A 20,563-nucleotide genomic window follows, 5' to 3' on the forward strand; every position below is an offset into this window, starting at 1 on the left:
TGAGATCTTGCCAGGTATTTGTGACCTGTATTGGCCACTGTTGGAGACAGGATAATGGGCTTGATGGACCTTTGGTCTGTCCCACTATGGCAATGTTTATGTGCTTAGATTATGATATATTTTTGTACAAATTGTGTTCGTTAGGGATTACAAGTAAGGTTTTGGCTTGAATAAAAGAATTCCTTGCTGTCAGATATTATAAGGTCAAAATGGTACATCAAATTTTGGCTAGTTGGATTCCACTGGGTGGAGTGCCTCAGGGCTCTCCACTGTCCCTGGTATTATTCACTGGAGGAAGTTTGACAGGGGTCTTTGACAAACGTAAACCTCTCATGAAGCGAACAGCTAGAGGCTGTCCAGAGATAGGCTTACTCTCTACACGTTGATGATAAGCACTAATCGTACTGAGGTGAACCCTAATGGAGTTGACCTTAAGATCAGACTCAGAAAGGTATAGAAGGTATTCAAGCAGGGTGTGTGTAGGACATGAAATTGGATCTAAGACCTTGCCCTCACACCAGACAGCAAACTTCCTTCATTTAAAAGAGTAACACCTCTTTGTGGAATCTTTCCTGGAGGCCAGCAAGACCAGGCAGATAGCCTTTGGCAGACACAAGGAAGCAAATCCTAGGCTCTCAACATCAAGGCCATGAGAGCCAGAGACTGGAAGTTTGGAGTGAAGAAGAGATCTTTCATTCTGTGTGATAAGAGTTGTAAAACACTCCAATCTCTACAGTTCTTTGGAGGATAACTCCAGAAGAAGAGGGAACCAGATCTACCAAGGCCAGTAGGGAGTGATCAGAATCATGGTTCTGTGGTCTTGCTTGAGTTTCAACAAAGTCTTCCCCATAAGAGGTATGGGAAGATATGCATATAGAAGATCTGATCCCCAATGAAGGAGGAAAGCATCCAACGCTAGTCCGTTGTGGACCTGGATCCTGGAACAGAACTGTGAATGGCAAAGAGATCTCTCAGGGAATGCCCATCTTGAGAGACCATTTGTGTGGTTGCATGACCCTGCTCAGGCTGTTGGCTAGGCTGTTGATTTTGCACACCAGATAAGTGGTGTGAAGGAGTATACCATGCCGGAGAGCCCAACACCACACTCGAACAGCCTTCTGACACAGAGGGTGTGATCTGGTGCCTCTCCAGCTTGTTGGTGTAATACATTGCAACCTGATTGTCTGTTTAAATTAGTACATTTTGGTGAGACAGCCAGTCTCTCTGAAAACCTTTAGAGCATTCCAAATAGCCGGAAGCTCCAAGAGATTGATCTAGAGATCTGTTTCCTGGGCAGACCAAACACCTTGAGTGTGAAGCCCATCTACATGAGCTCCACATGGACTTCTGAGCACCGTCCTCCAATGTGCTTTTCATCAGCCAATTATTGAGATAAGGGAACATATGGAGGGGCATAATTGAATGAAAATGTCTATCTCCATGGGCTTTTATCTCCGAGAACGGGTCCGTGAAGGGGCGGACCGAACCGTATTTTCGAAAAAAATAGACGTCCATGTTTTATTCGACAATTTGTGAGCTGGGCATTTTTGTTTTTCAGCGATAATGGAAAATGAAAGCGCCCAGCTCAAAAACGAATAAATCCAAGGCATTTGTTCGTGGAAGGGGCCAGGATTTGTAGTGCACTGTCCCCCCTCACATGCCAGGACATCAACCGGGCACCCTAGGGGGCACTTTTACAAAAACAAAAAAAAAGGTAAAAGAGCTCCCAGGTGCATAGCACCCTTCCCTTGTGTGTTGAGCCCCCCAAATCCCCCTCAAAACCCACTGCCCACAAGTCTACACCATTACTATAGCCCTAAGGGGTGAAGGGGGGCACCTACATGTGGGTACAGTGGGTTTGGGGGGTTGGACGACTAATAAGCATTAAGCAGCACAATTGTAACAGGTAGGGGAGGGATGGGCCTGGGTCCACCTGCCTGAAGTCCACTGCACCCCCTAATAACTGCTCCAGTGACCTGCATACTGCTGCCAGGGAGGTGGGTATGACATTTGAGGGTGAAAATAAACAGTTGTGAAACGGCATAGTTTGTGGTGGGAGGGGGTTTGTGACCACTGGGGGAGTCAGGGGAGGTCATCCCCGATTCCCTCCAGTGGTTATCTGGTCATTTAGGGCACTTTTGGGCCTTATTCGTGGACAAACAGGGTCCAGGAAAAGTGCCCTAAATTCTCGCTAAAAACGCATATTTTTTTTCCATTATCGGCGAAAGGCGCCCATCTCTGATCGGCCGATAATCACGCCCCAGTTCCGCCTTCACCACGCCTTCGACACGCCCCCGTCAACTTTGTACGCTTCCACGATGGAGTGCAGTTGAAAACATCCAAGTTCGGCTTTCGATTATACCGCGTTATTCATTTTTGGGAGATAAACGCCTATCTCCCGATTTAGGTCGCAATATAGGTGTTTTTGTCTTTCGATTATAAGCTGGATGGACTCCCAGTCTGTGTAGCGACGCTGCAACTACCGCTAGACATTTGACTACTTTCAATTCCTGTGTAGTGACTAGCTGGGAGCTGACATAAGGCTAAATGGCAGCACACAGTACTAGAAAAGTGCTATGTTCCCAACAAAAACTGTAGATACTTCCTGTGGGAAGGCAGTGTAATATTTGTAGTGTTGCCTATTAATAGGTTACTCCTGAGGGAATTCTGCACCACAGTGCAATGCATAATTTGTACAGAATTCTGTGCTTGCCTTGCAGAATTCTGCACAGGTAACAGAAGGTAGAAAAATAGGTTTCTGATCCCCCTCCCCTTGCAGTATAAACCCACAGACTGCTCATACAAATCTCCCCTCCCCCACCCAGCTTACCCTGTCCTCTGGATCATGTGGCATAAGGAAGAAACAAGCGGCTGTGCAACAGATCACTTTCTCCTCCTTTGCTGGCCTGGGCCCATCTACTGTACAGAGTTCCACGTTTTTCAAATAAGTAGTGGGCCCAGGCCAGCAGAGGAGGAAGTGGTCTGATGTACAGGTGCTTGTTTCTTCCTTATGCTACTACTACTACTTATCATTTCTATAGCACATTCACACTGCTGTACACTAAACATGTAAGAGACAGTCCCTGCTCAACAGCGCTTACAATCTAATCAAGACAAACAGGACAAATAAGAGATAAGGGAATTACTTAAGGTGAGAATGATAAAACAGACATGGGTACTGAACAAGTGAATAGGCGTTAGGAGTTAGGAGTTAAAAGTAGACTCAAAAGGATGGACTTTTAGGCTAGATTTGAAGACAGACACACTGTAATGTGGATGCAAGGAGAGAAAGAGTACAGCAGGGGCGTAGCTACGGGTGGGCCTGGTTTTAGCTTTCTGGTTTTCCCGTGTGTGTTTTCTTTTGCTTCTGGAGCTTCAGCCCTAGTCCTGTCTGCTGCCAGTACTCCTTGTTACTGGAGCTCCAGCCATAGTCTTGCTCCTTGACCTGACCATTGCCTGAATCTGACTACTGCCTGAACCCCGATACTTGCTGCCTGCTGCCTGTCCTGACTACTGCCTGAACCCCAATACTTGCTGCCTGCTGCCTGACCCGACTACTGCCTGAACCCGATACTTGCTGCCTGCTGCCTGAACCCGGATATTCTCTGCCTGTGGCCAGACCTGACTATTGCCGGAACAAGGACATCCCCTGCCTGTCTGCCTTGCTTTCGCCTAGGTGCCTTGGGGCACTTCTGTATCCTGATTCCTGTTGTTCCTGCTTGCTAGTTCCAGTTCCGGTTTTCCTGTAAGCCCTGCTGGCTACCCGGAGGGCTCAACCCTCAGGGAACGGTGGCTAAGCGCAGGTGAAGCCTAGATCCAGTGTGTTCCTGTCCAGCAGGTTCCAGTCCCGTGGGTTCTAGTCCAGTGGGCTCCACTCCAGTGTGCTCCAGTCCAGTGGGCTCCACTCCAGTGCGCACCCGTCCGGTGCGTTCCAGTCCTGTGTATTCCTGTGCAGAACTCCAGTCCGGGGTTCCACTCCATTCTTGCCTCGTCTCTACCTTGAAGGTGACCTTGCCTGCCACTGCCGCTCCACGGTAGTGGTCCAAGGGCTCACAAACCCAGTGCTCCCGGGAAAGAAGCCTGACAGAATGCCAAGGCCCTCGAGAACGCGACATGGATTTAGTGGTGCTGGGCAGATAGGAGAAGGGAGCTGATGTGACCAGTCTGATGCTGGGGCTGGGTAAAGGGGGCTGTGGGCTAACAAGGGGGAGGTTGGAGATGTCTGATAGTGAATGAAGTTTGTGTTGCTATCATTGATTTGACACCAGAGTTTGTAGGTTGAGTTGTAATGTGACAAACAGGAATACCAGGAAGGCAAAATCCCTACGTAGTTAATAGTGAAAAGGACAGGAGTAGGGAAGGACCAATGGTTTACTACAAAGGAACCAAACCCAGAAGTCAATATAAATGAAATCCAATTTTATTGTCTAAGGTCAATCAGATACAACCAAACTCTGTCATACTTGTGTTGAGTAATGAAAAAAAATTCTTTCAGTTTATCAAAATTGCATGCTCCTCCAAGGGAGAAAAATGTTATCTATGTACCTTTTATAAAAACAGATACCGTCCTTGAATAAGTGATCTGATAAAAAGGCCCTTTCGAAGATGGCTACGTACAAATTTGTGATATTAGGGGCCATAGAGAAACCCATCATGATTTGTGTTGGAAACAGAAATAATTCATTAGTGCAATGGTGGTGAGAGTAAGAATCAGTTGGTTCGGAATGCTCTGAACATTAGTATGGCCTCTCAATATGTCCTCTATAACTAATAATGCTTCTAACTGAGGGATACTGGTGTACAGAGAATTGATATCTATGGTAACTAATATGATGTCTGAAAGATCTCCATCAAATTTGTTCAACAGGTTGATCATATGTGTTGAATCTCTCACATATGATTCTATGAAGGGTATGTACGGGGACTTTCATAATAAGAAAATTGCTTTCTTTTGTAGTGAGATATCCTACTGAGGTGGTTAATCTGACTACCTCATTGATTTCTTCTTTAAAGTATTAGTAGGATCAACTGCAAAGGGTGCATAATGATTCCTGTCATTTAGCTGTCTCTCAATTCCATTGATATAATCATTTCTATTCAAAATAATTATGTGCCACCCTTATCCGCTGGTTTAATTACAATATCTTGATTAGATGTCAATGCACGTACTGCTGCCTGTTCGTGTTTCATGAGGTTATAGAACCGCTGTTTCTTGCAATGTTCTATCTTTCTAATATTGCACTAAATGCTCTGGTTGCTTATGTAAATAATTGGACCCATAAGTCCAGGAGGCATCCATGTAGAAGACTTTTTTTCTCCACTGAAATATCTATGTGTTCAATACTAGTCCCAGAAAAAGAATGAATGATTTTGTAATTTTCGATTGAACTTAAAAAGTCTCACACGTGTCTGAAAGGGATCATAATGAGTGGATAGTACATATGTTAAACCTTTTTGTAACGCACCTATATCTGTATCTGACAATGTAATATTTGATAGATTGAAAATAGGAATGTCTGTTTCCAACTGTCTATATGTGGGAGTGTTCTGTTCCAAAAGACTCTGCCCCTGCCCTGTGTTCTGCAGCATAATGGAAACCTCCTCCTCTGAAAATGTTCATTGGACAATCACATTTTCAGGGGCTCCCTGTTCCAAATGTGCTCTAAAAAAAGGTCCAGGTTGGCATGAGGAAAAAGGGCTGCTAAAAGGAGACATGCAGAGCTCAATAGAATCGTTCCTTATTCTTTTTCTACCTGCGTTTCCTGAATCCTGCCTCTCTGTAGGTGCTGTTGTGTCTAATTTAGGCATATTGTTCAAGTTGTTGCTGGGTTTATTATAAGGTCTCAATTTAGGAAAGGGGTAAATCGAACCCCTCTTATAGTCTAATTCATTCATTTTGAACTTATTATTTTTGTTTTCTCTGATTTCCTTTCTAAAAGTGTCCAAGCGTTTATTAACATCTTGTAACACAAAATGTAGGGGTGTGTTTACTAAGGTGCGTTAGCATTTTTAACGTGCCTTTAAAATTAAGGTGCGTTAAATGCTAATGCATCTATACATTTCTACAGGCATGTTAGTGTTTAACACATGTTAACCATTAACACACTTTAACAACACTAACGCGCCTATAGCACACCTTAGTAAACATAGGTGTTAAACTGGTGTCCTCATTCTTGAGTTCACATGTGGTGAGCATGATTTCACTTTTCTTTTTAGAAGTTTCTGTTACTAGAATCATGAGATCTAGTGAACATTTATTGAGAATAGCATACCACCAATCCAAGAACATCGTTTGTGCCTTGAGAATTCTAAGACCTCTGGGGGATCTTTTTTGAATGACAGTAGTTGAGAATGACTGCAAAGTGTAACTCATTGCAAATAATGTTCTTTTTCAATTGTACAACATCATACCATCTGTCTGCTATTGTGTCTGGTGTAGAAGTCTCCTCCTACTCTGCCAGCATGAGTGGATCACTTATGAGTTACTGGAGTCAATCTATGAAGCTTAGGATATTGTCCCAGGGCTGGAAGGCCATTGTCTGATAGCAAAGGGACAATAGGAACACCATGAAGGCAAATTCTCTATGTAGTTAAAAGTGAAAAAGATGGCAGTAGAGAAGAACCAATGGTCTACCACAAAGAAACCAAACCCAGAGGTCAATATAAATGAAATCCAATTTTATTGTCCAAGTATAATCAGATAAAATCAGACTCTGTCAGACTCGTGTTGGGCCATGAAAACAATTCAGATCTGCCCCTTCAAAGAAGAAAAATGTTATCTATGTACCTCTTAAACAACAGATACTATCCTTGAATGGATGATCTGATAAAAAAGCCCTTTTGAAGTTGGCTACATATGTACAGGTGCCCATACATACCCTTGATAGAATCATGTGAGAGATTCAACGCATATGATCAACCTGTTGACTGAATTTGATGGAGATCTTTCAGATATCATATTAGTTACTTAGATATCGATTCTCTTTACACCAATAATCTTCTGTTAGAAGCATTATTAGTTATAGAGAAAACATTGAGAGGCCATACTAATGTTCAGAGAATTCCAAACCACCTGATTCTCACTCTCATCACCACTGCACTAATGAAGAATTATTTGTTCCCAACACAAATTCTATCAGCAAACTAAAGGAACTATGATGGGTGCCTTTATGGCCCCCGATATCACAAATTTATATGTAGCCAACTTCAAAAGAGCCTTTTTACCAGATTACCCATTCAAGGAAAGTATTTGTTTTTATAAGAGGTACATAAATAACATTTTTCTTATTTGGAAGGGCAGTTCTGATAAACTGAAATAATTTCTTTTTTCATGGCTCAACATGAGTCTGATAGAGTTTGATTGTATCTGATTGATCTTGGACAATAAAACTGGATTTCTTTTAAATTGACCTCTGGGTTTGGTTCCTTTGTGGGGAAACCACTGGTCCTTCCCTACTCCCATCTTTTTCACATTTCGAGTTGTAAAGTGAAACATTCTATTTTTGCTTTGTACCTCTTGTTGGGAGAGTTTTATTGGTTGATCTGGGAATGTTCCATGAATGAATAATTATACTCTATATTCTCTGTGAGTACTTGTACTTCTCATCCCAGGCCTCAAAGGTGTACAGCTAGGTCCTGGTGGCTGCCAGCACCAGAGGGCTCAATCCTGGTGGAACAAATAAGACATTTTTCTTTTGTGTGGTTTGAATCTATTAGGCTGTTCCACTTTTGTTTTATGTGAAAATATAACTATATATGGTTTATATATTTTCATGATTGTGTAATAAACTTAATTGCTTGGCTCTTGTCAGTTTGTAGTATTCTATCACTCCCAACCACCTTACTCCCTGATTGTAGCTCTGAGGAGGAAGTTGGGGGGGGGGGGGATGCTGGGGACATCATCTCATCCCTTGCCTCAGGCAGCAGATTGCCTTGGGCTACCCCTGGTCCTGAGGTACGCCATTTTCAGCTGAATTAGGTATGTACTGGTGCCTAATGCAGCTTAGTAAAAAGGCCCCTATGTTGTCCAGTCTCACAAGTACATAATTTTGTATATGGGTGTCTGCATGTACACAATTTTCTGCTGTAAGTGTAGAGGTGACAATTTTCACATGATCTGTGCAAGCACAAAGGCTCCATGTTCTTTATACCCATTAAAGTACATATTTAAGGGCGCTCTGAAACTCACCATGGGTTCAGAGTTAATGGTGGCTTTGCACCTTTTTTTTTATGTGGGTAGAATTTGGCTGGTGAAGCATGGCTAAAGAATTAATTGCACCATCTATGTGCCTACTTTTCCAATCATAACCTAACCCCCCTCCCAACACCCCCCTCCTTATCCAATGTGGTGAAATGCATGCCATGTTGCATTGAAGTTGGACAGTTTTCCAATAGTTATTTAACCCAGGTGAAAACAATGCCTTTTTACTCACATAAATCACTTCAAAGTTGGTCTTCAGAGTATTGGGCAAAAAAAAAAAAAAAATTACAACAACAGATCTAATATGTACTTAGTTATATATCATTTTAATGCATATAAATACATAATTATTGGAAAGTTTTCTGTTGGTTATCCACCATCCTTTAATCTATGATTTCAGATAACACACACAAATAAAGTTTCTCATCATGTAAAAGTGTGACCCTGGTCTAGGCAGAATACATTTAGAAGTCTAGGCATATCAGTTTCACAGCTCAGTGCATTCAAATACTCTGACTATGGTTTCATTCAAACATGTAGTAAGAACTGACCTGGTTTAAAGGACACCAAAGCCAGTTCTTCAAGTGAAGTGTTCACATTCGACTCCCTTCAAGCTTTGGACCCTGAGAACCTGAGTGTATTTATTTCAGGACTACATTTCACAGGCAATTAATAAGAGGAAGAAAGATGATGGATAACCAGACAAGAGCAAATCTAGATTGGTTATAAACAATGGAATAATGCAGCTTATATGCAAATAGGGCTTCCCAAGTTGTGGTCACCAGTCTGCATCTTGCACTGATCAGGCCACGTCTAGTGCCTCCTGCTCCCGCAAAGCATTTAGAATCAGTTCTAGGCTGATGACACCATGATGCAAACTGCTGATGTTTTTTGACTGCCTTTTTCCGAATCGGCCAATAGGGCGCACACCACGGCCCACATACCAGAAGGGGTCAATTTCTGGACCTGCAATTCAAAAGAATCAAGATCATTAATTAAAGTACCGCAGCTGCCCCTGAGTAATACCATATGCCAGTGTGCATACTGCCCGCTGGCTTTTGAACAAGACTGATTAACAGAGAAATGTGTATTTTGTCAACTGGTCAATATGGGCATCTGGCACGTATTTAGGGGGTAATTCTATAAGTGGGCATCTTCTTTTAGGCACCCCGATGGCACATGATGAGAACCTATTCTATAACAGGATCTGGGCTCATGGATTCCATTATAAAATATTGATGCATCCTGGTATTGAGGTGCCTAAGATCTAGGTGCCCACAGTTACACCAGCCATAGACCTGGTGTAACTGCAGGTGCCTAAAAGCAACAAGAGTGCACATTATTTACAGTATTCTGTAAGTTGTGTATGTAAGTGGTAGCCCTGTCCATGTCTTCTCATGTGCCACTCATATGAATGCTCCCTTGCATTTTACACATTATGCCACTTATATGCATCCTGACAAAATAGCATTATAGCTGCTTTGATGCCACTTACACATGTAAGTGTACACTTACCCCCAAAAGTGCTGGTTTTCTGTACATTTACATGTGCAAGTGGTGTGTAAAAATGTGCATCCAGTTATAGAATTGCCCTGTCTTCCAGATTTTACTGTCTGCCACTTGCTAACCATAGGAGAAATTGACAATAAGGCTGATGTATCACAAAACCCTTCTAGGGCAAATATCGCCTCAAATTGATCAATGAAATTATCACTGTAGACTTAGGATTCAAAATAGAGAACAGAAACCTGTATGGATGTTCAGGGTCTTTGACAGAGACCCAGGATGCTAGGGTTCATGGACCATTGGTGTTACCTGGCATGACACATCTTATGCTTTTATATTTCAGTGAGGATACCACTTGTACAAAACTAAAAACACCTTTGATATATATTAGCCTCCCATCACCACTCCATTATTGTTTACTAAACTTTGATTTTGTTTCCCCATAAGAATTAAATCTTACTCAACTGGGATTTCTACAGCAAAATTTAAGTAGTGTCTGCTTTTTGGCTATGTGTTTTTATGTAATGGATTCGGTACTGAGTATTTGGCCTGATTTTGTAGGGAGTATGCCGATCTGTTTTGCTACTTAGCATGGAAGTTGCCCTCACAAATTCTAAATATAAGGAAATATTATACAACTCAATTAATTACAAATCAGAAAATAGTCAACTTTTTTCTGCAATGTCTACTGAATTCCATGTCATAGAAAGACATCAGGCACTTCTAGGAAAACAAAAGAATATAAAAAAAAGCCATGCTGAGTCAGACTAAGGTCCATTAAGCCCAACATCCTATCTCTGAGAATGGCCAGTCAAGGTCACAATTACTTGGTAGATCCCAAAAAGGAGATCCAATTTTTCATAGCTCATTTCAAAGGATAAGCAATTTCTTTCCCAAGTCTACCTGGCTAATAATTTTTTAATGGACTTTTCCTTCAGGAACTTGTCCAAACCTCTTTTGAACCCTGCTATGTTAGTTTCCTTGACCACATTTTGCATAACATAACATGATATTTGTATACCGCTAATACCATAAAGTTCAAAGCAGTCTACATCATTAAAGAAACCAAGACATTCACTTCAGAGTTGCAATTAATAGAATACAACCATCTGGTAAATAGTATCTAAGAAAATGATAATTCAATAAAATAGATGACAAACATATAAACAAATTGTCACAGACTCCACAGCCTAAATAAGCACTGTGTAAAAAATAACTTTCTACAATTTGTTTTCAATATGTTAGCCATTAGTTCCATGGAATGTCCTCTTGTTTTAGAGTTGCATGATAAATCATATGAACAATTCCTTATTCAATCATTCCATCTGACTCGTGATTTTAAAAACTTCTACCACAGGTCATCTAGTCACCTTTTCTCCAAGCTGAAGAGTCCTAACCTGTTTAGGATATTGTCCACAATGACGCTGAGATGTTTCTGTTGGGTGGTGATTCCTAACTTGGAAATCAATATTTTATATCTGTAGTTGGGTTTATTTTTCCATATGTATATATTTATTTATTACATTTGTATCCCACCTTTTCCCAATTATTAGTAGGCTCAAAATGGCTTACATAGTTCCAGAGAGGTGGTTACACAGACTCCAGTGTGAACAAATACAGCATAGGGGTACTATTACAGTGACAAGTAGTAAAGAAGTATCAGTAAATAGGTTGGGGTGATTCAGACAAAATGTTAGGGTGTGATCATGCGTCGGGGTAGAAAACTGTCCATTTCCTGATTAAAATGCTATATTTCATTATTCAGTGTTTATGTCAGATACTGTGGGGTATGCCTTCTTGAACAGGTGAGTTTTTAGTTTTTTTCGGAATTCTAGATGATTATTCATAGATTTCAGGCATTTTGGTAAAGAATTCCAGGGCTGTATGCATATATAAGAGAAACGACGGGGATGTTGATTTATACTTCAAGCTTTTACAACTTGGGAAATGAAGAGTTAAGTACGTTCTGACTGATTCAATTGTGTTTCTAATTGGTAAGTCCATTAGTTCAGACATAGAGCTCAGAGCTAGACCATGTATTATTCTGTGAACAAAGGTACAAATCTTAAAAGCAATACATTCCTCGATTGGTAGCCAGTGTAGTTTTTCCCGGAGGGGTTTTGCACTTTCAAATTTAGATTTTCCATAGATAAGCCTGGCTGCTGTATTCTGAGCAGTCTGTAGTTTCCTTAGGATTTGTTCCCTGCAACCCGCATATACTCCATTGCAGTAATCGACATGTGTTAATACCATTGTTTGAATCATGTTGCGAAAAGTTTCCCTCGGGAAGAATTGTTTTACCCGTTTGAGTTTCCACATTGTGTGGAACATTTTCTTTGTAATGGCGGTAGCTTGGTTCTTTAGCATTAGGTTGCTATCAATAATAATGCTGAGGATGTTCAGGTTATCTGAGATTGGAAGAGTGTGTTCCGGGGTATATATGGCTGTGGGGTAGTTTGTAAGATGTTAACATGAAAGAATAAGGCAGTGGTTTTTTTTTTTCTTTATTGAGTTTTAGTTTGAATGTCATAGCCCAGGTATCCATTAGGCTTAGGCTGTTTTTTATTATATTGGTGATTTCTGAAAGGTTCGATTTGAAAGGTATGTATATTGTGACATCATCTTCATACAGAAAAGGATTAAGGCCTAGATTGAAAAGAGACTTGGATAAGGGGGGTCATCATTAGGTTGAAAAGGATGGGTGAGAGAGGTGATCACTGAGGTACTCCGTAGTTGGCTTCCCAGGGTGGAGAGATGTTGGAGTTTGACTTTACTTGATATGACCTTGTGGTTAGGAACCCCTTGATCCATTTGAGCATATTCCCTCAGATTCCTATCCTGTCGAGTATACTTAGTAGTATATTGTGGTCTACCATATCGAATGCGCTAGACATGTTGAATTGAAGTAGGAGAATGTTTTTACCTAGTTCAATTTCTTGCTTGAATTTGGCATTTGAATTCTGTACTATGGAGGGGTATGAAACCAGATTGTGATTCATGAAGTATTGAGAATTTGTCCATGGCTATGATACTTTCCATCAATTTGGTTGTCAGTGGGATGGATGCCACAGCATGATAGTTGGTGATATCATTTGATTTCTTCTTGGTGTCTTTAGGTAATGGTGTAAGATGTTGCTTTTGTCCTTGGGGAATAAGCCTTGTTGGAACATGTAGTTTAGATGGGATGTAAGATCTGCAATGAATCGGTCAGGTGGTGATTTCATTAAATAGTTAGGACATGCGTCGAGTTGACAATGAGCAGATGAGAGTTTTCTGGTTACCTGTGCAACTATTTCGTCTGTAGTCTGGGTGAAGGTTGACTAAGACCAATCTGCTGGATATTCTCCAGAGTGTGGGTCCAGTTCATCAAGGAAGGTATCAAGGTTAATGTTTTCATGAGACATGGTTTTGCGTATGGAAATGTTTTTTTTTAAGTATTTGGCAAGTTCTTTTGCTGGTGGAATGTCAGTATTTGATATGGTAACTGGTTTGGTGTCTAGTAGTTTGTCCAGTAGTTTGTCCAGTAGTTTGTATAATTTCTTCATGTCCTTGAAGTCAGTTCCAACTTGTGCTTTATAGTAATTCTGTTTGGATTTTTTAATCTCATTTTTGTATTTTCTTTGTGATTCTTTCCATGTGTTTAGTGTTTGGGCATTTCTATTTTTTATCCATGCTCTTTCAAGTTGTCTAGATATTGTTTTTAGTATTTTCAAATCGTCTTTGAACCAAGGTGTTTTATTGGGTTTGTATGAGCTTTTTGTTCGTATACATGCTATTTAAATTAGAATGGAAATGCATCTCTTTTCCCATTCTGCAAGGAAGTATTCAGAATCAGCAAAAACTGACCAGTTGTTGTCATATATCGATTGCCAAAATGTTTTTGCATCTACGCGACCTCTTATATTGTAAGTTGTATTTTCTTCTACTTGGGGATATGAATGTGTGGACCGATTACCATGTTGCAGCTTTGCAAATCTCTGGAATGGAAGCTGATCTCAAATGAGCTACCGATGTGGCCATGGTTCTGACACTGAGCCACGACGTGACCTTCTAGAGTCAGGCCAGCATGAGCCAGGACCATATCTGAGGTTCAGCGGTAGGGGGGCAGGGGCTAGAGTGAGGGGGCACATTATAACCCCCCCCCGGCCACAGCCGCCGCCCCCCCCCCCACCGCCATCACCATCACCTACCCCCACCGAGGTCCGCTTCCTCCTGCCTGCCGGTGCCTTTTACTTCAGCTGGCGGGGGACCCAACCCCCGCCAGCCCAGCCGAGGTCTTGTTTAAGTTTTCTTCCTCGTGCTGTGCTATTAAAAGCTGCATCCCTTCCTTTCCAGTTTCAGACGGCAGAGACAAATCAAGATCAAGTATACATATGCAGTCACAACGTTCCTTATGCTATGAGTTTATCTTGTTGGGCAGACTGGATAGACCATATAGATATTTATCTGCCTTCATCTACTGTATTACTATGTGCTACTATCAGGCTTATTTTCAAAACAGAAGGGCGCCCATCTTTCGACACAAATCGAGAGATGGGCGTCCTTCTCTCAGGATCGACCAAATTGGCATAATCGAAAGCCGATTTTGGGCGTCCCCAACTGCTTCCTGTCGTGGGGACGACCAAAGTTCCCGGGGGCATGTCGGAGGCGTAGCGAAGGCGGGCCTGGGGTGTGCCTAAAAGATGGACGTCCTCGAGCAATAATGGAAAAAAGAAGGGCGTCCCAGAGGAGCCCTTGGGCGACTTTACTTGATCCATTTTTTCTTACGACCAAGCCTCAATAAGGTGCCCAAACTGACCAGATGACCACCGGAGGGAATCTGGGATGACCTCCCCTGACTTCCCCAGTGGTCACTAACCCCATCCCACCCTGAAAAAAAAAACTTTAAAAACTTTTTTTGCCAGCCTGAAATGTCATACTCAGGTCCATCGCAGCAGTATGCAGGTCCCTGGGGGGGTGGGGGAGGTATGTGTGTGTCAGCGGAGGCATAGCGAAGGCGTGGACATCCCTCTTTCAAACATTTTGGTCATCCTGAACTGCCCCCCACCCCCCACAAACACACACAGGGACGGCCAAATTTCAAGGGAGTGGAGTGGAGGAGAGGCCTAGTGGTTAGAGCACTGGTCTTGCAATCCAGAGGTGGCCAGTTCAAATCCCACTGCTGCTACTTGTGATCCCAAAATACTACTACTACTTATCATTTCTAAAGCGCTATTAGACATACGCAGCGCTGTACATTTGAACATGAAGAGACAGTCCCTGCTCGACAGAGCTTACAATCTAATTAGGACAGACAAACAGGACAAACAAGAGATAAGGGAATATTAAAGTGAGGATGATAAAATAAGGGTTCTGAACAAGTTAGGTTAGGAGGTAAAAGCAGCATATAAATGGTGGGCTTTTAGCTTAGATTTGAAGACGGCCAGAGATGGAGCTTGACGTACTGGCTCAGGAAGTCTACTCCAGGCATATGGTGCAGCAAGATAAAAGGAACCGAGTCTGGAGTTAGCAGTGGAGGAGAAGGGTGTAGATAAGAGAGATTTACCCAGTAAATAAATAAAGGGATATCAGAGGCATAGCAAAGGCATGGACATCCTTCTCACAGAAACATCCACATTTTGGACCAGGGACAGAGGCATAGCGAAGGACGTCCTTCACCCATACTCTAAAAAAAAAAAATTAAAAAAAAGCATCTCTGACAAGCACTTGGACGTTTTCACCTGGACTTGTGTTTTTCTAAGGTTGTAGACGGCAATTTATTTAAGGTTGTAGATGGCTATTATACACGCAGCTTGTCTGCATGTATGAAGCCGTCTTTGGCATGCGCAGAGCAGCCACGCATAATGCTTGGCTGCCCTGACACTAGCTTCCCCTCCTTAGGAAGGAAATCATGTGCAAATGAGCTAACAGCGAGAAGCTCATTTGCATGCGATTTCCTTCATGCATGCCCATTCCTTTCCGAATCGCTAAGGAATCGGTAAGAGAAGGGCTTTTTCTGTTCAGTTAGTGCATCTGGCTGAAGGTAAGGGAGCTATGTACCTGGGAGCAATTTGTGAAGTCCACTCAAAAATGACCAAATCCAAGCCATTTGGTCATGGGAGGAGCCAGCATTCGTAGTGCACTGATCCCCTCCTCACATGCCAGGACACCAACCGGGCACCCTAGGGGGCACTGCAGTGGACTTCACAAATTGCTCCCAGGTGCATAGCTCCCTTACCATGGGTGCTGAGCTCCCCCAAACCCCACTACCCACAACTGTACAACACTACCATAGCCCTTAAAGGGTAAAGGGGGCACCTAGATGTGGGCTTGTGGTGGGTTTTGGAGGGCTCCCATTTACCACCACAAGTGTAACAGGTGGGGAGGGGGGGGAATGGGCCTGGGTCTGCCTGCCTGAAGTGCACTGCAGTACCCCCTAAAAACTGCTCCAGGGACCTCCATACTACTGTCATGGAGCTGGGTACGACATTTGAGGCTGGCATAGAGGCTGGAAAAAATGTTATTTAATTTGTTTTCTTTGGGGTGGGAGGGGGTTGGTGACCCCTGGGGGAGTAAGGGGAAGTGATCCCCAATTTTCTCCGGTGGTCATCTGGTCAGTTCGGGTACCTTTTCGAGGCTTGGATGTGAAAAAATATTCGACCAAGCAAAGTCGGCCAAATGCTTGTCAGGGACGCCCCTCTTTTTTCCATTATCGGCCGAGGACGCCCATCTCTTAACCACGCCCTCGTCCCACCTTTGGTACACTGCCGACGCCCCCGGGAACTTTGCTCACGGAAAGCAGTTGGGGAAGGGCCAAGTCGGCTTTCGATTATGCCGATTTGGCCGCTCTTTAGAGAAGGGCACCCATCTCTCAATTTGTGTAGGAAGATGGGTGCCCTTCTCTTTCGAAAATGAGCTACAAAGTTATTCAAAGTGGTTAAATCACAAGAGGATTGTGAAAAATTACAAGAGGACCTTACGAGACTGGGAGACTAGCCGTCTAAATGGCAGATGATGTTTAATGTGAGCAAGTGCAAAGTGATGCATGTGGGAAAGAGGAACCCGAATTATAGCTACGTCATGCAAGGTTCCACGTTAGGAGTCACGGACCAAGAAAGGGATCTAGGTGTAGTCGTTGATGATACATTGAAACCTGCTCAGTGTGCTGCTGCGGCTAAGAAAACAAATAGAATGTTAGGTATTATTAGGAAAGGAATGGAAAACAAAAATGAGGATGCTATAATGCCTTTGTATCGCTCCATGGTGCGACCACACCTCAAATATTGTGTTCAATTCTGGTCGCCGCATGTCAAAAAATATATAGTGGAGTTAGAAAAGGTGCAGAGAAGGGTGACAAAAATGATAAAGGAGATGGGACGACTTCTCTATGAGGAAAGGCTAAAGCGGCTAGGGCTCTTCAGCTTGGAGAAAAGCAGCTGAGGGGAGATATGATAGAGGTCTATAAAATAATGAGTGGAGTTGAACGGGTAGATGTGAAGTGTCTGTTTATGCTTTCCAAAAATACTAGGACTAGGGGGCATGCGATGAAGCTACACTGTAGTAAGTTTAAAATGAATCAGAGAAAATGTTTCTTCACTCAACGTGTAATTAAACTCTGGAATTTGTTGCCAGAGAATGTGGTAAAGGCGGTTAGCTTAGTAGAGTTTACAAAAGGTTTGGACGGCTTCCTAAAGGAAAAGTCCATAGACCATTTTTAAATGGACTTGGGGAAAATCCACTATTTCTGGGATAAGCAGTATAAAATGTTTTGTACTTTTTGGGGATCTTGCCAGGTACTTGTGACCTGGATTGGCCACTGTTGGAAACAGGATGCTGGGCTTGATGGACCTTTGGTCTTTCCCAGTATGGCAATACTTTTGTACTAACATTTAGGTGTACACACTTATGTCAGCCATAGAGCTGGTGTAAGTGCAAGTGCCTAAATGCAGCATGGATGTGCACTGCTTATAGTTTTCTATAAGTTATGCACACAAGTGGACGCCCTACCTATGTTCCATCCATGCTCCACCTCTGTGTATTCCCCTCTTGCAAATATGCACTATGTAAGTTAAGCGGGAATTTACAGAATAGCGCTTATGCAACATTTTTGCATTTACATGAGTATGTGTACAGTAGATGTCATTATTCTAAACATTTATGCACCTAAATGTGCATAACTAGTTCATAGAATTGCCCTTAAGATCTATACCTTACAAGGAATCCAATATCTCATTGGCTGATGATAGCTTTTGAAATGTGGGGCAGGGCTGAATGAGGATGTTTCCCATTAGTTCTCACCATATGGAAAATTTTCAGATTCTGTTGTCACCTCAGTAACAGTGAAAGAAACTTCTTCCACTGTAAGGCTTATATAAAGTAACTCAAACCCTGCACAAGAATCACTCAGAACCTACAGTTTATTGGCAATCTGTCATACCGAAACAGCACTAACTCTCAAACAGCAACAACTAGACCAGATCCTAGAGCAGCATTACTATTTCTTCCAGCAGGGTAAAGAAATGGTCTAGTTTTTAAAGCAACAGACTGAAAACCACAAACACCAGGATTCAAATCCCACTCTTTATGGCTTTGGGCAAGTTACTTATCTCCCATTGCCTCAGGCACCAATGTAGACTCTAAGCTAGTAGTTTTAGAAATTAGGCACTAATATTTGCACACACATTATGGAGATAATTCTATAACAGGGCATCTCCATTGAGGTGCTCTGGTAATGTGGGGTGAGAGTCTATTCTGTATGGACACTTGGGTGCCCAAGGGGCTCATTTTCAAAACAGAAAAACGACCAAAAAGCAACACAAAGTGGAAGATGGATGTTTTGTTGGCCAAAATGTCCAAATCTCTATTTTCGAAACCCATTTTTAAGACAGTTTTCAATGCAAGTTGTATGCAGTGCGTCCAAATCACAAGGGTGTGTGTTGGGGGTGGGATTTGGGCATTCTCAAAATTTGGACATTTCTCTTCCATAGTGGAACAAAACAAAAATGTCCGGGGTTAAAATTTAGACAGTTTGGTCTACACCTGTTTCAATCACAACTAAATCACAAAAAGGTGCCCTAAATGACCAGAGGACCACTGGAGAGATTAAGGCTTGACCCCCCCCCCCCTTACTCCCCCAGTGGTTACTGACTCCCTCCCATCCCCCAAAGATTTGAAAGAAACAGTATATATCAGCCTCTATGACAGCTTCAGATGTTATGGCCAGTCCCATTACAGCAGCAAGCAGGTCTCTGGATTAGCCTAGTAGTCGATGCAGTGCACTGTAGAGAAGGGGACCTTGGCCCATATCTCACTCTAACTGGTACACTTGTGGTGGAAACCCACCCAAAACCTACTGTACCTACGTATAAGTGACACTTGCAGGAATAAGGGCTATTGTAGTGATGTACAGTTGGGTACAACAGGATTTTGGTGGGTTTTGGAGGGCTCACTATACAATATAAGGGGGTAATGGTAAGATGTGTACCTGGGACTTTTTATGTGAAGTCCACTGCAGCACCCCCTAGGGTGCCCCACTGCTCTGCTGGGATGTCTGTGAGGCCAGTCTACTAAAAGTGCTGGCCCCTTCATACTTCTCAGTGGCTTGCTACTGTGCACATTTTCTTTGGATTTATTTTTTTTTTTTTGCAAAAATTGTCCAAAAAGATAGACGCACTAAGCACAAAAACACGCAGGACTGTGGAACAACCACACTTCTGAAACACACACAAACAACCATTTGACCATATTTTCTGCTCTCAACCCACCCCAGAGTAGGAGACTTATCAAGCCCTCCTCTCCCAGTAGCAGCCTCTTACTTTGAGCTGGATCCCGGCTTGGCAGCAGTTCTCCTATGCTCACGTGGTTACTGATGGTGTCTCCTCGGTAGCACCGGATGATGTTATTGGCAGAGCATGATGTCTTCCTTTTTGCTTCTGCCCTTTCCCTCCCTCCCGCTGACCTGCTGCTGGTCCTCTTCAGCCAGTGCAGGTCTGCTGATTCTGTCTCTTTTCCATCATTGGCCCACACCACCTGACATTCCTCCTGCCTGCACTGGCCGATATGTCTCCTTCCTGCCTCTTTCCTATCACTGGCCAGTGCAGAAGCCGCCTCCTCTTCAGCTGAGCGAGCCAATGATGATTCCATCAGGAACAGACAAAACAAACAAAAACAAAAGAAACCGCTGAAAAGGCAATGGGGGCTAAATTAGAGATTCACAAGGGCTGTCACTGGCTTGTGGCTCTTGAAATGAAGGACACTACTCTAGGACTGGGACTCTCATCCCAGTCCTTGGAAAACACTCAGCTAGTCAGGTTTTCAGAATACACATAATGAATAAGCATGAGATCAATTTGCAAATTGCATACATATTCATTGTGGGTATCCTAAAAGCCTGACTAGCTAGGTGTGTCCTGAGGCCTGGGTTGAGACCCACTGCTTAGGACAGTAGTTCTCAACACAGTCCTTGGTGTACCCTCATCCAGTTGTTTTTTCAGCATATCCACAATGACTATGCATGAAGCAGATCTGCATGTGCCGCTTCCCCTGTATGCACATCTATCTCATGAATATTTATTGATAATATCCTGAAAACCTGACTGTCTGGGTGTGTCCCAAGGATGGAGTTGAGAACCACTGCTTTAGATTGTCTAAGTTTTTCAAATGGAAGAGACAGTCCTGTCTTTGTGCTTGGTGTTGGTGGCTGGATTATACTGGTGTAAGGGTACTTGACTGATGTGTTGGATGGGGTACAAAACCCCTTTGTTAGCTCTCCCTTTCACTTTGGACTAGTAGGGATTTCAAGAGGCTTAGGGTGAATGTTATTTCTGTGCACTTGATAAAAAGGTTATATTTCAGCAAGCATGCAAAAAATTTCTAGGC

The 20,563-nt window shown here is 42.7% G+C and overlaps 1 protein-coding gene across 1 annotated transcript in view; it reads right to left on the reverse strand.

Annotated features, from left to right (window-relative positions):
* Positions 1-8,615: 8,615 nt before the first annotated feature.
* PRLH (prolactin releasing hormone) overlaps positions 8,616-20,563 on the reverse strand; it is a 39,498-nt gene continuing 27,550 nt past the window's right edge. Inside the window, exon 3 of the mRNA XM_030189990.1 lies at positions 8,616-9,166. Within this exon, the coding sequence (XP_030045850.1) occupies positions 9,003-9,166 (164 nt within the window). The 3' untranslated portion in view covers positions 8,616-9,002. The remainder of the gene's footprint in view (positions 9,167-20,563) is intronic.

This window comes from Microcaecilia unicolor, chromosome 1, assembly GCF_901765095.1.
Source record: "Microcaecilia unicolor chromosome 1, aMicUni1.1, whole genome shotgun sequence".
Taxonomy (NCBI): Eukaryota; Metazoa; Chordata; class Amphibia; order Gymnophiona; family Siphonopidae; genus Microcaecilia; species Microcaecilia unicolor.